Source organism: Bombus fervidus, chromosome 6 (genome assembly GCF_041682495.2).
Source record: "Bombus fervidus isolate BK054 chromosome 6, iyBomFerv1, whole genome shotgun sequence".
Lineage (NCBI taxonomy): Eukaryota > Metazoa > Arthropoda > Insecta > Hymenoptera > Apidae > Bombus > Bombus fervidus.
In genome coordinates, this window is record NC_091522.1 from 12,555,380 (window position 1) to 12,572,940 (window position 17,561).

General features: G+C 24.3%; 5 protein-coding genes across 13 annotated transcripts; 3 read left to right on the top strand and 2 right to left on the bottom strand.

Annotated features, from left to right (window-relative positions):
• Positions 1–581: 581 nt before the first annotated feature.
• LOC139988443 (uncharacterized) lies at positions 582–2,859 on the bottom strand. The gene is made up of 2 exons (XM_072005890.1): positions 2,644–2,859; positions 582–2,563 (listed from the first exon to the last, which is right to left on the bottom strand). The coding sequence occupies exons 1-2, from the start codon at positions 2,644–2,646 to the stop codon at positions 2,054–2,056; spliced, it is 513 nt and encodes a 170-aa protein (XP_071861991.1). The 5' UTR covers positions 2,647–2,859; the 3' UTR covers positions 582–2,053.
• LOC139988619 (exosome complex component RRP43) lies at positions 609–1,762 on the top strand. Its single transcript, XM_072006266.1, has 5 exons — positions 609–659; positions 866–1,160; positions 1,244–1,364; positions 1,442–1,545; positions 1,638–1,762. Exons 1-5 carry the CDS (start codon positions 609–611, stop codon positions 1,760–1,762), a joined length of 696 nt encoding a protein of 231 aa, XP_071862367.1.
• LOC139988437 (uncharacterized) lies at positions 2,559–10,667 on the top strand. 5 transcript variants are annotated; one of them, XM_072005874.1, is made up of 13 exons: positions 2,559–2,610; positions 2,846–2,920; positions 3,167–3,323; positions 3,594–3,846; positions 4,169–4,740; positions 4,847–5,060; positions 5,135–5,331; positions 5,414–5,512; positions 5,609–7,916; positions 7,988–8,241; positions 8,317–8,552; positions 8,641–8,890; positions 8,967–10,667. In XM_072005874.1, exons 5-13 carry the CDS (start codon positions 4,219–4,221, stop codon positions 8,997–8,999), a joined length of 4,113 nt encoding a protein of 1,370 aa, XP_071861975.1. In that variant the 5' UTR covers positions 2,559–2,610; positions 2,846–2,920; positions 3,167–3,323; positions 3,594–3,846; positions 4,169–4,218; the 3' UTR covers positions 9,000–10,667. The 5 variants fall into 5 exon arrangements, with proteins under 5 accessions (XP_071861975.1, XP_071861973.1, XP_071861977.1 ...); XM_072005872.1 differs by lacking the exon at positions 2,559–2,610 and having other exon boundaries at positions 2,840–2,924; XM_072005875.1 differs by lacking the exon at positions 2,559–2,610 and having other exon boundaries at positions 2,918–3,038.
• On the bottom strand, positions 9,493–12,135 carry Pgm2a (phosphoglucomutase 2). Its single transcript, XM_072005881.1, has 9 exons — positions 12,025–12,135; positions 11,681–11,937; positions 11,088–11,550; positions 10,799–10,986; positions 10,545–10,722; positions 10,248–10,471; positions 10,036–10,141; positions 9,740–9,966; positions 9,493–9,662 (listed from the first exon to the last, which is right to left on the bottom strand). Exons 1-9 carry the CDS (start codon positions 12,100–12,102, stop codon positions 9,560–9,562), a joined length of 1,824 nt encoding a protein of 607 aa, XP_071861982.1. The 5' UTR covers positions 12,103–12,135; the 3' UTR covers positions 9,493–9,559.
• A 377-nt stretch (positions 12,136–12,512) lies between these two features.
• LOC139988442 (START domain-containing protein 10) lies at positions 12,513–17,221 on the top strand. 5 transcript variants are annotated; one of them, XR_011800124.1, is made up of 9 exons: positions 12,513–12,869; positions 13,126–13,292; positions 13,377–13,590; positions 13,682–13,829; positions 13,982–14,134; positions 14,212–14,336; positions 14,410–14,532; positions 16,267–16,333; positions 16,437–17,221. XR_011800124.1 is itself a non-coding variant. In XM_072005888.1 (8 exons), exons 3-8 carry the CDS (start codon positions 13,435–13,437, stop codon positions 16,273–16,275), a joined length of 714 nt encoding a protein of 237 aa, XP_071861989.1. In that variant the 5' UTR covers positions 12,513–12,869; positions 13,126–13,292; positions 13,377–13,434; the 3' UTR covers positions 16,276–17,221. The 5 variants fall into 5 exon arrangements, 4 of the variants coding, with proteins under 4 accessions (XP_071861989.1, XP_071861990.1, XP_071861987.1 ...); XM_072005888.1 differs by having other exon boundaries at positions 16,267–17,221; XM_072005889.1 differs by lacking the exons at positions 16,267–16,333; positions 16,437–17,221 and adding an exon at positions 14,615–15,408.
• Positions 17,222–17,561: the final 340 nt, after the last annotated feature.

The following is a 17,561-nucleotide window of genomic DNA, read 5'->3' on the forward strand; positions in this document are numbered from 1 at the left end:
ATTATATATTTTATATATGTATAACGTAACTGAGTTTTTAAATTAATACAAGAATAACTTAGTAGTTAAAATTGAAGTAATGGATTCACAATACAAGTTGGTATTTTCTATCAGTTACATTATATTACATGATTTTTTATTAATTTAATATGTATACTTAAAATAAATTTTCATATAACAGATGCATTATAAAATATAAAATTTTAAATTTGTATATATATAAGTAATTAGTCTTTTAAATACATTATTTAGTTTAACATAACCTTTTTACTTCCATTTCTAAATAATATCGCATTATATAGAAATAAATTTATATCGTCTTAAGCCAATATAGCACAATATATTATTAACTATGTTTTAAACATACTTTTAACAATTTTTCTTTGCAATAAAATTTAATTAAACATAAATTACAGAATTATACATCCTGTGAAATATTTACAAGACCACTTGGTATGTATATAGTTATACATTAATTTTGTAAATTATACTTAAATTACTATTTTTATATACAATAATTGAAAATTTGAAGGCACAAGATATTCGACCAGATGGTAGGCAGTTTTTATCTTTTCGCCCAATAAGTGTAAATATATCATCAATTACTCATGCCGATAGCTCAGCCATATTCAAAATTGGTAACACAACAGTTGTATGTGGTATTAAAGCAGTAAGTAACATCCACTGGATATTTTTATTTATATTCTATTTATTTGTACTAATAGAAATGAATATTAGGAACATAAAATCGAAAGGTAAAAAATAATATAAAAATTTTAATTTTTTATAGTAATAATTTACTATTTTTATATGTGAATATATAGATATGTATCATAATTCCTATTACAATAAAATACAATTATAGGAGTTAGCAGCACCTAAGGCAGAATCTCCGGAGTGTGGTTACATTGTGCCAAATATTGAACTTCCTCCATTATGTTCTCCCAAATTTCGGCCAGGCCCACCAAGTGACCAAGCACAAGTCATTACAAAATTAGTAGAAAATATTTTAAGAAATTCAGCAGCTATTGATTTAAAAGATCTTTGTGTCTATAAGGGTAAACTAGTATGGGTCTTATACTGTGACCTCGTATGTATTAACTATGATGGTTCAATAATTGATGCTTGTATTGGAGCATTGACTGCTACACTTAGTACTTGTAAGTTTTAAATAATTTAAAATAATATGGTTTGAATATACTTACACTATATAACTTCAATATATACATTTTTTTTTTTATAGTAACCTTACCTGAAACACTTTATAATGTAGAAACTGGAAGAGTATCTGTAAATTCCACAAAAAAAATAAGGTTTCTGGTTAAAGCATTACCAGTTTCTATAACTTTTGCAATATTTAACGAGTAAGTTATATTTAATTTGAAATCCAACGTTAGAATAGTTAACAAATTAAATTATGAATTCATATTAATATTTTTAGTCAATTATTGGTTGCTGATCCTACTGATGATGAAGAAAGTTTATGTTTAGGAAGATTGACAATTGTAATGAATGAAGAAAAGATATGTTGCATACACAAACCTGGTATAAATTTATTTGCTATTTAAAGAAGTAAATTTAAGCATATTGTATTTATTATTGAAGCTGATATAATATACTATATATTCTTTATTTAGGTGGAATCCCAATTTCACAAGATTTATTTTCAAAAAGTTTAAGTAAATGTAAAAAAAGAGCAGAGTTGATAAGGTCATTAATTGACGCTGCTATATCAACAACCAAACAAGAAACTTTTAAATAAATGAAAAGTTGTACAAAATTTTGAAGTATAATAATAAACCTTTTTATAATTATTTTGTAATGTTTATGAACAAAATATTTAATATTTTCCCAATATCTCTAAGTTAATACCAGTGTATACTATTGTATACTATTAACTATTATTTATATTTAGTATTGTGTATCATTATATAAAATAAAGTTAGCTTTTAAATCGAAATAATTGATAATAGTAATGTCTTACACAAATCACACAAGCAACTTACAGAAAAAGTAAACTTTACAGAATAATTTAAAAATAAATAATGAAATGTTAATACAAACTAGTTTTCTTCATAATACGTAAAAACTCTTCTTGAGAAACTTCTCCGTCTCCATCTTTATCTGCCTCATCAATCATTTCTTGTAGCTCCTCATCTGTAAGATTTTCTCCTAATTCTCGAGCAACTCTTTTTAAATTTTTAAAAGTTATTTTTCCTGTATTGTCATCATCAAAAAGACGGAATGCTTTTAAAACTTCTTCTTTTGTGTCCTTTTCTAACATTTTTGTAGACATTAAATTTAAAAATTCTTCAAATGATAATGTACCAAGACCATCTGGATCAACATCAGCTATAAGTTTTTTTATCTCTTCCTTTTTTGGTTCAAATCCAAGAGCTCTAATAGCCACTTTAAGTTCTTTGGTAGCTATTCTTCCAGTGCCATCTGGATCAAATAAGTCAAATGCTTCTTTTATATCATTTTTTTGTTCAGCAGTCAATTCCATTTTTGGTACACCTCTTTTTCTAGTTCCAATTGTAGTTTGTCTTCTAGAAGTAGAAGCCTAAAGTAAAATCAGAAACATATATAAAATTTTCAAGAACATAAAAGGTAATAAAATAAATGATAAAATGAGATACATACCATATTTAAAAAATTAATTGGAGAGTACAAAAATATAACTAATATTTTTATATTTCATAAAAATCAGTTACTTTTTACATAATCACCAATTAAATTTTAAATTCATTTTTGTAAATTTTGTTACATATTGAAAAACATTTTAGGAAAATTAAAATTTCTTAAAACTAATATTTACGATTTTTTATTTGTGTTGATTTAACAGGATTATTAAATCAAAAGGATCGAAGTTCAACCATTTAAAGGTTTATTTTATGGAATAAACAACAGAGAGCGTGACGTATGTATGTATATATTTAAAATAAATATACTTGAATAATATATTGTTTATTCTATATTTCTGGTTTATTTATATCAACAAAATATGTTATATATTCTAAAATTTAAAATATTTTAGTGTACGAACTGTTAGTAGAAATTAATTGTAATAAATACTCATTATTTTGTATTGTATATTAAAATACCCAACTTCAAATTTTGCTGTGGTAACACTGTATTATATAAGAACATTGTACATTATATCTAGCAATTACAAAGGAATATTTTGTACATAAAATGTATGAACCAGTGGTTTTAAAAAAGAAACAACCACGAACTTTGACTGGAACTCCGGCTGCTAAAACGTTCACAATTGTAACTTTAATAAAAATTATTATTCCTACTGCATTCTTCTATGTACTTAGGTGAATATTCCTTATAACTTTATAATAATTAACTATTATTTATGTATCATGTATTAAAATTCTTTTACAAGTTTGAAATATTGCATATAAAAATTAAACTGAGAGTGAAATAATATATATATTATAAACATTTAATTTATGAAACAGACGATATATTTAACCTTATCATGTATTGTTGAATCAACTATGAAATCAACAAGTTTTGGTGAAATAGTGAATACTACAATTCTTAAACGTATAATATTTAATGTTTAACATATTATATTACAGTGAATTTACAGCAAGTAACAAAAGACTTATTGCTGAACTTGAAGAAGGTTATCGTAATAAAAAGAAGACTTTATATGAAGAATATAAGGAAACACGGGAGTTCTGGAATTCACCAATATATAGGAATGTTGTTTCGCATGTACTTACGAGAGAATCACAAGGATTATTAAATACTGACAACTCTAATTCACCTTCAGAATAAGTTGAAGCCAATAATTAATTGGTTTGTACATCAAAACATTTTGTTTAAAAAGTAAATCTATTTTAATGTAATAATAATTTGTGAACTTTATACTATGGAGATAGATAACATTTAAAAAGAAATAATATGAAAATACATCTCCTATGTATAGATATCAAATACTTTCATTTTATAGTATTTAAATAATGTAATATACAGTAAAATAAATTATTTAATCTATAAGATGTGTTGAAATATTATTTAAAAATTGTTATTTTTTTGTAATGTTTCTTAACTCTTAATATTTGGTATAAAAAATATACTTATACATAAAATATTAATATAATATTAAATATAATGTAATATTTATATTTACTATATATATTTATTACAGTATACCTAAGAAAATAGAATTTTTTATATATCATTTTTGAGAAACATAAAATGAATGGACAGCTTGAAAAAAATAAACTTTTATATGATATATCTGTTTTGAATGAAGATGACAGTATATTAGATTTTAAAAGCCCAGAACAATCTCCTAAAACAAATCCAACTGAATTCAGTCATTGCAACTTACATCAAAAAAAAAAAACAGCTGTAAAATTCAAGAATTCTGTTAAAAATCACAAAGGAGAAAAGTATAGACAACAGCCTGAGAGAAAAAGAAGTTCACAACAGCCTTCGATAGAATCATCATTTTTTAAACCTAAAACTAACTGTGATGATTCCTCTACTGATGTAAAAGTAGCTCTTGTATGTCCTTTATGTTTTAAAACATTTAAAGATCTCAACTCTCGTTCATTACATATGAAGATTTGTGCATTCAAGAATAATATTACCACGAAAAAATTATTAGATGCCATTGAACTTCAAAAGCGACAAGAGAATGAAAGAAAATCATTAGGTTTGCTTGTTGCACCTGTAGTACAAGATAAAAAGAAACCAACTCCATCATGTAGAAAAGTATGTAATTTTTAATATTAATTATAATTATGAAAAGATTTCTTAAGTACTTAAGATAATTTTCATCCATATTTTTTTTTTATGAAATATTTACAAATTTATATAGAATTTATGTGAAGAAACTGATCTTCAACTTGCATTAGCATTATCAAAATCTCTTCAGGAAGCAGAAGAATTAGATAAAATTAATGAAATTGAAAGTTTACCTAAACTATTAAATCAATTTGTACCAGAAATAAATAAATCAGTTTACGAAGGCCAGTTGGAAAAATTTGGATTCGCAAACAGTAAACCCCCATCATTAATAAAAAATAGAAGGAGTATGTTAAATTAAAATGTATATTTTTCTCTTAAATAAAATGAAACTAATAGCTTTAATACTTTTTCCTAATAGGAAAGAATAATGAAAGAACTTTACTTCAAACACGTTCTCAAGAAGAAAGAAATCATATTTTAACTGAAAAAATTTCAGAAATTCTAATGGGAAATGAACCAGTTACTCAAAATGAAAATGAAGCAATGAAGTGTAATCGTATGATTGAAAAAAAAAATAATCTAAAAAGTCATTCTCTTCAGGAATTTTGTGATAAGGTATGAATACTGCTTGATTATATTGTTACAATTTATGCATTTACTTTTTATTATATTATATTTTCTTTCTATCATTCAAAAGGATGAAAAATTATGGAATAAAGCTAAACTATCTTCAGATCAAAAATGTTTTTACATATCAAGTTTATCAAATTATATAACTCCAGGAAAAAAACAAGTAGTAAGTAAAATAAATAATAAATCTGTTAATATCATAAATTATATTTTTATAAATATTTTTACGATATTACAAACCATACTAATATTGTATTTATAGAAAGAAGAAACGATTTTAGATTTTGCAAATACATGCAACATCTATGACATAGAATCAAGTCAATACCAAACAAAGCTTTGCAATTATAGTAAAAAAATACATGAAATATCTCATACAGAAACATGTTTTGTAAATGAAAAATGCGAAAATTATCAAAATATACAGTTTACTGATACCATAATAACAAACTGGAGTAATACATTAAATGATAGTTCTGCAAGTGATATAATAATATTCGTTAACAACGATAAATATATTTGGGCACATAAATTAGTCCTCTATGTACAGTGTCCAAATATACTACTTGATGTAACACCTAATGATACTTTATTCTTCACTAAAATTAAGGAAAAAATTTCTTGGGGAAATATATCTTATAATATTGCTTTAGCATTTTTGGAATTTATTTATTGTGGAATTATAAAAAAATATTTAGATGTTTTGGATGATTTAGCAAGTTTTCCATTTTTAAGAAATCTAGCTAGGAAATATAAAGTAACAAAATTATTTGTTTTCCTAGAAAAGAAAGAAGTTGAAATTAAACAAATGAAAAGTCAAACGCATAGTAAACAGGACCAAGAATTAATTTCTAAGGAGAAAGATAACTTGGAATTAATTAATAATAACATACAAAATGTATTCTATGACATTAATAATTCCAAATTGGATGATGATGAAAAATTAAATAAGTGTCACTTAGATAAGTACATAAATAAACCAGATTTTGTTAAAATAGAATTGAGAAAAGATACATGTACAGATAAATTATTGCAAGAAGAAATTAACTGTTTAAGTGATACAAATAGTATTCGAAATACTAATACATCTCCTGATTTATTTGATGATATCAATAATATAACACAGAGTAAAGTAATAAAGAATAAAACAAAATATGTTAATGAAGTCACAAATAGTAAAAAAGCAAAAGATAATGAAAGTTCTAACTTAATTGGCTCAGTTAATCAAGTAATGATTGATCCTGCTAACATTTCTACATCTGGAAATACAATATTTGAAAGTACTGAACAAGATATAAATTTATTTTCAGATACAACCTATTTTGATACACCAAAAAAAGATCGTTCAAATATACTAGAGTTAAAAAGTAACCTTAGTATATTTATTGAACAAGTTCAAAGAGAAAATGCAAGATCAGACTCTGATATAGAGTCCGATGTTTCGGTATTACCAACATGTTCTAAGTTATACAGAAATCCATTCAATATCGGACAAAATGATTCTCTCAAGGACACTATTATAAAAGAAACATTTAATACAAAAAGCGATATTTTAAGTATATTTGATTGTAATACAACTTCTGAATCAGGTATTAAAATGTCATATGAAGAAAATAATTCAGATATATGTCGTAGTTTTGAGTCAATAGATAGTATAAGTCAATCATCTGGATCTAACATAGAAAAATGTGCAAAGAGGTGTAAGAATAGTTCAATAAACAAAAGTATAAATAATGCGCACAAGCATCTACAAGATGAAATAATACATTCTATATCTAAAGAAAATGAAAATGAAAATAATGTATTTTCAGATTCTAATACAGATTCTATTGCAGAAAATGAAATATCTATGTACTCAAGATACAAAAAAGGACATGAAAATAATAGTATAGTAAAATATCGAAATTTTATACAGAAACATATATCAAAAAATAATGTAAAAGCTAATATAACATATGATGAATACCAAGAAAAGAACAATACAGGCAATGATATTTTACTATTAGATATAGACAGAGACTCAGAATTTCAAATAAATCAGATAAAAAAATGCGATGAGAATGAAGATGAAACTAAAAAAATAATTTCTGATTTTGAAGAGGATAAAAAAATGTCTCAGCAAAATCTATGTAATTTTAACAACAAGTACGTTACAGTTGATGAGAATAATTACTTCTGTACAAATGCTGAATCTTTAAATACTCAAAAAGATGTTCTTAAAGACCGAAGATTGAATAATTCTAATAAATTAAGATACAGTAAATCAGAAAGTAATATAGATTTACAAGCAGTTAAAACAAATTCATTCACATCATTAGAATCAAGTACAAATAAGTATAATTCAGTAGAAACCTCAATATTGGTATGTTCCAGTCCTGAATTAGATTATAATGTCTTAGAGATGCATAAAAGTGAAGAAAACAAGAGAAATACAAATGGTTCATATTGCAAAAGCTCTGAAGATAATAGTCATGTTTTTGAGAATGATACTTATTTAGCAAATGCTTACATTGATAATAGTGATGATAACATTAATACTCCATTGTTTACCAAAGAAGTAAATCAATTAGGTAAACAAATTGTATTCATTGTAATAATTAATAAAAATAACAAATTAACAGTAATAATGATTCTTTTGCAGAAAAATTCAAGAGTAATGGAAGATCATTAAGTACAAAAAAATATAGTAGAAAATTTCAAAGAAAATCACTATCAGAAACAAGTTTACATATTGATACAAGATATACTAAGAATGATATACCTGAATCTTATAATAATTCTCAATGTATATGTAATTATAAAGAAAAGTTGAAGGCAATTACGTCACCTGAAATTATTCGAGATAGCATCACTCCTCCTCCTAATTATAATGACATGAAAACATCTGAACTTCAGGTTAACGAATTATATTATTCTAATATATTAATATATGCATTTATCATACATTTAAATATATTAATTTGATTTCAGATGGAATTAAATAAATATGGACTGAAGATACAGAAACGGAAAAGGGCAGTAAAATTATTAACATACATTTATAACGAATTGCATCCTACAATTAATACTTCAAAGGATATAGAATCTGAATTGACAATAATAAGTAGTGAAGATGATGAACCACCAACGAAAAAAACAAATAATAAAAAGGATGATGTTGATTGTATACATAATTATGAATCTCAATTAACATCCTTCCCCATAAAGTATATTGCATATACCTAATACTGATTTCATTATTTAAATCTTAAAATAGTTTCATAAATTAATAGAAATTCCATAATTTTTGAACAGTGCAGATAAACAATTATCAATAAATACAATTAACGAAATAAATCAGTTTGATGAACCTGAATTTACTTCAGTAATTGATAATGCATCAAATATTAAAGACATGTTTTTAAAATTTCTTACTGCTAGAACTGAACTATATAATAAAATTTTGGCTTATGAACCAATATGCATTAATTCTTTGCATTCTATGTTAAAGACAGAAGGTTTCAAATGCAGAATGAGTACCCTTATGGATTTTTTAGATGAACAGGTATCTTTCTATTCTTTTTAAAGAAGATGTGAAATATTGAATTACATTCAATGTAATAAGATTCTAATCTTTTCAGTGTATTACATTTTATGTTCAAGAAACAAAATAGAAAAAGGTAAACTGATTTCTAAGTAAAAAATATACGCGTTTACATATATTAAATGATTGAAATACGTGCATGTATATTAATTATAAATAAATTTATTAAAAATTAAATAATTAGTGTTTTACTAAAAAATAACATTAATTATTAATATATATTATTAAAATCAAATATCACTGTATATGTTTGCACGTAATAATGCATATTTTGATGTATAAATCGAATTTCATTTGCATTTTTAATTTATTTAATATGTTGTCTTTTGAAGAATTATGTAAAAATTTATAAAATTGTTAACAATATTTAACTTATTGTTCTACATTATCACATTTTGTACATGATATAATTAATTGTATTCTATTTAATAAAAAAAGTTAATTACTGAGTTTTTTTCAGTGGCTAATAGCATTATAGGTTAAATATAATCTCTTCTAAACAACAAGCAATCACAAAAAGTAACCAATTAATTAAGTTGAATATAAATAATTAACACGAGAACGTCATAAAAAAATATAATATAATTAATTTGTCGAATTAAATAATAATTTTTATGTTTATAATATTATTTAACTAATACGAGGTAGAAGACAGTTTATTTCAGGTTGAAGAAACTCCATCACAACAGCTGATACCATCTCATCAAGAATGCCTTTCAAGGCTTCAATATCTCTGAAAATAGTTATACCAGGTTAATAAATTACCATAAATTATTTATACTATAACTATAAAAAATATAAACAACTTACTGTTCGTCAGGAGAAGCACATAATTCACTGTAATATTTAATTTTGGGCTCAGTGCCGCTAGTTCTTAACGTTATAACCAAGCCATTTTTAAATGTAAATGTTATCATTTGACTAGATTTTGAAGTAGGTAAAACAGCAGTATTTTCTGGTTTTGTGTTATCATAGCCAGTTGTCAGATCACGCACACCTATTATAATATACTTCCCATTAAGAATATTTGTTGGATACTAAAAAATGTTTAAAGTTAAAGTAATAGCATTGATATTCTATACATATACATATGTGTATTTTCTTACTGTATTTGGTTTGCCAGAGTATGTTCGTAATCTTTCAAATATTTTCTTGATTACACTTGGCTCATGACAAATCCAATACGAATTTTTAGAAATATGGTGTCCATATCTAAATCAAATACATTTTTTTAATAAACATATATGTAAAGTGTGAAATAATAAATAGAATACTCATTCAAATAAATATTTCAAATGTAAAATGTGCGATAGCATACTGAGTATATATTTCGTTTAACAAGTCGTGAAGAGTGAGTCCCATAGTTTCAAGATAGGCTGATAATTCTGCTATGTGCATTCCAGCACTTATGCCATCTTTATCACGAACTTTTGAACCACACATAAACCCTATAGCCTCTTCATATGCAAACAAAACTACTTTACCCATTTTTTCTAATTCTACAGTTCTATTACCCATCCACTTAAAACCCGTTAAAGTTTCCTTTAGAAACAAAAAGGAACATATAAGAATAAAAATAACAAAAATACTTCAAATTTATTTTCATCATACTCACTTCAAAATTAAATCCTTCATGTTTAGCCATTGATGCTAAAATTTTACTTGAGACTGTTGATGCCAACATGTATACATTTGAGAAATCTGTATCAGGATGTTGTACTTGATACTTATGCATCATCCACCATCCCAAAAGTGCTCCCAATTCATTACCAGAGAAAATATACCATTCATCACTATTATAGAAATGCAAAAACTTATTAAATCGTAGATACGTATGTACATTGTTAACAAAAGAAACAAATAACATACTTTTTCATTTTTGTAGCACAAGCTAGTCTATCTGCATCAGGATCATTGGCAAGAATAACAGAAGAAGAATTTTTATCTGCTACTTGTATGCTAAGATCTAAAGCACTTTTTCCTTCTTCTGGATTTGGAAATTTAACAGTTGGAAATTCTGGATCAGGTAACTTTTGTTCTTCAACTACTATAAATGGCTGTAATATATAAAACAAAACCTTAATGAATTAACTGAAATAGAATAGAAGTATACAATTTCTTTGATATATAATAAACATTAAAACCATTATAACAATACCTTAAAATTTGCAGCATTAAAAGCTGCAGTCATATATTGATATCCTACACCATGCATAGGAGTGTAAGTAAATTTTAATATTGTATTTTTATTTACTTCTGGATATAAAACAGTTTCTTTGAGATCATTAAAATAAGATTGCATAACATCATCCCATGGATCTCGATATAAAGAACTGCGATGAACTTTTGTTACTTCCCATGAAGATTCCATTGGTTCAAGATTTTTAAGTATATATTTTTGGATTTCTTTATCGTGTGGTGATATTATTTGTGCACCATTTTCCCAATAAACTTTATATCCATTATCATTTTTAGGATTGTGAGATGCTGTAATCATTATTCCAGCTGCACACTTATATTTTAATACACCATAAGGTATAAAGGGAGTTGGTACAACTTTTGAAAACAGATATACTTTTATATTTCTTGCCACAAAAATTGCAGCAGTCAATTCTGCAAATCTAAAATAATATGTAAATCTTATATAACATTAATAACATTTCACAGACATAATCCATATTTATGTAATATATAATAAATCAAATAGATTCTATAATAACTAATAATTATAAATTGAATATCCTGATTAACCTTTTACTGCAATGACGTCCATCATATCCTATTATGATACCTTTTTCAGTTACATCAACAATGCTATCAAGTAAATACATTGATAACCCTTGGCCAGTTTGAACTATAACTAAATCATTCATTTGACTATATCCAGGACCCATGCAACCTCTTAAGCCAGCTGTACCAAATTCAAGCCTTTTTAAGAATAAATTAAACAAAACTTTATTATTATTGTTAAGGATTAGCTCTTGAATTTCATGTTCAGCAACTGCATCCTAAAACATATTTCATAAACAATATAAATATTTAAAGATTAACAAAAAAAAAATACATTTTATATAAAATATCATTAAATTAGAAACCTTGTTCCATTTTAACCATTCATTAATTTTATTATCCAACTCAATATTTCCAGTATTAACAGAAATTTTTACAGCCATGTTAAAAATACATATATCCCAATATAGAATAACCTAAAATATAATTTATAATTATGCATAAAATATTTAATATATTATCCATATTAATTGTACTTAAACATGTGAACAATAGGCGTTGGAGAAGTAAATTTCTATGGCTTAAAAAATAATGTATTCTTGTATCATAATAGAGATATATACGGTAACTGAAATAACGATCGCAAACGAACATCAATGATCAGTAATAATCATTGTTCATAATCAGTAATTATCATTAACAAATATTGCATTGCTATTTTTATAATTGTAATTAACAAATTTAAATAAAAATAGAAAAAGATAGATAGCTTGCAAACATATATAGAAAGTCATACTAATATTGAAATATTATTAATATATATTTATGTACATGTATACATGGAGGGTAAAATAATTATAATACAGTAATAAATTCATTGATATCTACTTAAGAATTAAAATATCTACGAATGAAATAAAACGTACCTCAAATAAATAATAAAATGATAAATGTATAATGAAAAACTGGAACTCACGTAAAGATAATCTGAATAGTATGTTAGATATTGACTAACCTGTTATCAGTATATATCATAACCGTAACACAAATCAGTTGATTTTTTCAATGCGAATTTTTGTTAAATGTTAATTTTTCAAATATTTAATGGACAATTTATATTAATTTATAAGTTGAGTATACAAAATAAGTTGTTTCTAATTTGTAGAAACATCTTTCGGCTGTAAGCGGTAGCCAGTTCAATATACATGAGGTATGTACATATACATGTAGAAAATTTATTCGGATTGTTTTTACTTTCAAGAGAATGTACGTAACAATGTTTGTGCGGGCTGTTTAAATTGTTGTAATTATTTATATTGTTAGTACATAGCTGACTTAATAGATCGATTAGAGATGACGGAATTTACCAATATTAAAATGCTACTAGACAAGAGGTTACATTTCAACCTCTTATTTCAACCTACTATACTAATTTATCAATTATCATATTTTTATTTTCTTTTTAGTATGAATGAAATTCAAGAATAGTATATTTAATTTTTATCTTTGGAAAAGAAAACAATGATTAAGACTGACCAAAGACTTCTCTGGCATAAGTGTAAAGCTTATTACATACAAGAACTGAACATGCATAGGTTTTTTATTAAATTGCTAAGAACTCTATGAATGACAGGTACTTTTGTGTTTGCATTTTTATCAAGTTGTGTTAATAAATTATAAAAGTAAAAAATTGTGTCATTGTATATTTTATTTTTAGAAATTGTGCATTTAAGTATTAGTTATGTTAATTGTGTCATAGACAATATTCTTATAAAATGGATATTGGAATAGTTAAAATTGCTGAAGATAAGGATTTTGAGAAGTTGAAACATTTATATGATGATAATAATGATTGGAGATTAGATTATAATAAACCTGATTTATCAGTTTGGACAAAATCTGTATCAGGAATTAGTTTTAGAATGGTAAAGGTATGTATTATTTCTGTTATTTGCAATTGAGTTTTCTATTTCATTTACATATTTATAGATATTTAATATTACTAATGGAAATATTTTTCAGATTAGAACACGTTTTGCCGATGTTCTACCAGAAACATTATATGATGTGTTACATGATCCCGAATATAGAAAGGTCTGGGACACCCATATGATTGAATCAAAAGACATAGGCTTTTTTAATCCAAATAACGATATTGGTTATTATTCAAGCAAGTATCTAATATTATTGACTAATTCTATTTGTACTTATATAGAAATTATAGTTGTTTGTATACAAATAATGTATATATATAATATGTATGTGTATATCTATGTATATATATATATATATATATATATATATATATATATAATCAATTAGTGGCCTGTCCATCCCCATTGAAAAACAGAGATTTTGTTCTACAAAGATCATGGCTTGATACTGGTATAGAGCAATTAATTTTGAATCATTCTGTTTTTCATAAAGACTATCCACCAAAAAAGCAATTTGTACGAGCAACATCTTATCTTACAGGTATGATTTAAATATTGAAATAAAATTTATTATTTATCTCTGCGTATTTTATTACTTATTTATTTATCTTATTTAAGGATATATAGTAAGACCATCTCGAAATGGTGATGGCTCTGAATTAGGCTATGTATCTCATACTGATCCACATGGAAAATTACCAGTATGGTTGGTTAATAAAGTTACGCAAATATTTGCTCCAAGAGTATGTAACTTTTGTGTTAATTACAATTGAAACTTTATTTATATTAAATTCTCAAATTAATTTCTTATTTTAGATGGTTAAAAAATTACATAAAGCTTCTGTAGCTTACCCTAATTGGAAATTACTTAATAACCCAAATTATAAACCTTGGCATTTCCCTGAACAAATTGCATCACCACGTATAAGAATTGAGGATGTAAGTCTTTCTTCTGTAATTTCTAACATTGAGCATTATAGGCAAACTACATTTTATGATAAAATAGTAATTATGATTTTAGATACAATAAATTTATTTATAAATTGTTTGCAGTGTGTAAAGTCTGCAGAAGAAAAAAATTCAAAAAATTATTATGTTGATGAATCAGAATTAAAAGAGTCAGTTACAATGGACAGTGATTAGTTTTATTCATGAAGTAGATGTTTCCATTGTTAACATTAAGAAAATAATATAATAGTTGAAATTATAAAATGCGGTATTATAGAAGTTTGTAGTATCAACAGAGCTTGATGAAAGTTAATTTATTCGTGTAAATGTGTATATAACTATATATTATCTATATACACATCCACACATCTAACTGCAATTCATTAATTATATTGGTAATAGTAGTATCACGAATAGTTATGTGGCCTATTGCAATGAATGACAGTATGATTAATAAGAATACATCATGGCCTGTCTTGTATTAAGTATTATATAGTTATAGTTCCTTATTGAATCGGTGATGTATGTGTTGTTGAAAGTATAATTTGTTACATGTGATTCAACATAACGCACAATATGCAGGTTGTAATTTTTAATTTATGTGTTTATTTATTTTTATTGTTTTATGTGAGTACTTAAGTATTACATATAATAATTTTTGTATATATGTATAAAAATTATCATTGAAGGTACAAAAGATTTACATATTGTCTACATTAAATATTTATTAAGATTAATGCATTATAGCTTGATACATAGATAATGATTCTAGCATCTTAATATTACAAGTGCGATTTTAGGAATATTAGAGAAATCTTAATGTTTGGATACAGAAATAGTTATCGCATAAAACAATATAATTATTAATCTTCTTAAAAATGATGCTGCATAATATTATTAGTTATAATTATTAGTTTTGTACTTCGTAATATACAATTATTGACTTATTTTGTTTTATTTATATTAAAATTTATATTACTTATCATATTTTTTATATTACATCTCTTGATTATTTTATATAGACAATAGGTAAATATATCCATTAAATTATATAAATTCTCTTGCTTTTACCATAGTGTAGTTCTTCTATTTAGAACCTTTTACACATTGTAAAAAGAATTAAGATTTTCTACATTTATTAAATATTCTGCTTCAATTAATGCAATTAACATATCCTATTTGTACAATTATGAAATTTAACTCGTATAATAACACATACGTTTTGTGATTTTCTAAATATTAAATATTTAATAGTAATAACTAGCTTTTTGAAGTATATGTACATGCATATTTATACTTACATAAATTATCAGAATATACATTGATATTTAATATGTTATTTATGAATTTTTTCAATGTAATGAATATTTCAATTTTTTGGAGATGAACTGTTTCTACATATTTAATTTTATATGTCATCTTTCGTGCATTTAATTATTTAAATGTTTCAAGTCTAATTGCACTTGCCTTAGAATGTAATGGCCTTGATAAATTTAAGATAAAATTTATTTGTGTATATTCAGTACATTCTAGTCATACTAAATATTTTTATTGCCTAAATTACAGCGTCAATTGAAAGACAAATAACTTAAAATTTCTGTATATACATATACTCATGTATTTATGTGATTAGAATTTTTACATTATACATATATATTTCTGTATGTACTTACATAGCAAAAGATAGTTATTATACCAGAATAATATTTGTGATATTATTTTTAGGAATTTTGAAGATGGTTAATGAAGATTTAAAAAAGATGAGAATTGTATTACTTTTTAAATCTACCAAGTAATTATTATCTTTGTACAAAATGTATTGCAGCAGAACAGATAATATGTACTTTATTCAATTTAAAATAATCTATATTCTTATATTACGTCATTCATTGTAGTTTGGCTGATATCGATATCCTGGTGCAAGTTTATATATTCAAAGGTGATATAAAAGTACATAAATCAATTGTGGTTTATTAATTGATTCTTATGTATTATTTTTTTACTTGTTTTAAATGGTCTCTATTTGTATACAATACAATTATATGTATGATTAGTGCAATTCATTATTGAGGTAATTGTTATTTTTATCTGTTATGTGGAAATAATAATGATATACTCTATATATTTTTATCCAAATATATTTAGCAAATTGTTAGAAACAAAATATCAAAATAATGATTGGATTCCATATAAGCATTACTCTTCAATGAAAGGATTTGATTTGATGTATTTCATAAATTTGACGTAACATTTATTAAGTTTACGATGAGAAGAAAAATTTCTAGTATAGATGATTATAAACTTATTTTGTATCAGGAAGTTACTGCAGAGCTGGAAGATAAACGGAAATAAAGAATATATATATATAATTATAAATTTATTTCCATTATTACTAATTTTACAATTTTATTATTAAGAGGGTTAACAAATTTCATGTTTATCATATAACAAATTATATGAAATACATCAAATAATTTTTGTATTGTATTGTATTTGTGAGTATATTATATTAGTGTAAGTATTTTTTATATTAACAAGTGCATATAATTACAATTTAAGTATGGAAAACTTTTATATTAATATTAAAGTTTAATGTAGTGCGTTATACATTGCCTGGCACTTGATTTGTTTAAAATGTACTGTATGAAGATGATATAAAATTGTTAAAATTTCTAATTAATTAGTATGTTTTATTTTCCTTTTATTCTTCTGTATAATATTGCATAATAACATCAGGAAGTTTTTTAATAGAATGGATAAAATTGTTTAATAACAAATATTTATTAAATATTAAAATAAAAAACATCATTTATTTAATATAAAATATTAGTTATTATACAGATATTTTTATTATTATATCATGTATGACATAAAAAGACTGTACAATTTTCTTATCTCATAAAGATTTGTTCTTAAACATATACAAGAGATACAAAATAATTCTAAAAAGGTGCTTGAAATCTTGTATCCGTTTTCTATAATTTAAAATAAATAATGAAGTTTCAATAATCACAAACTCA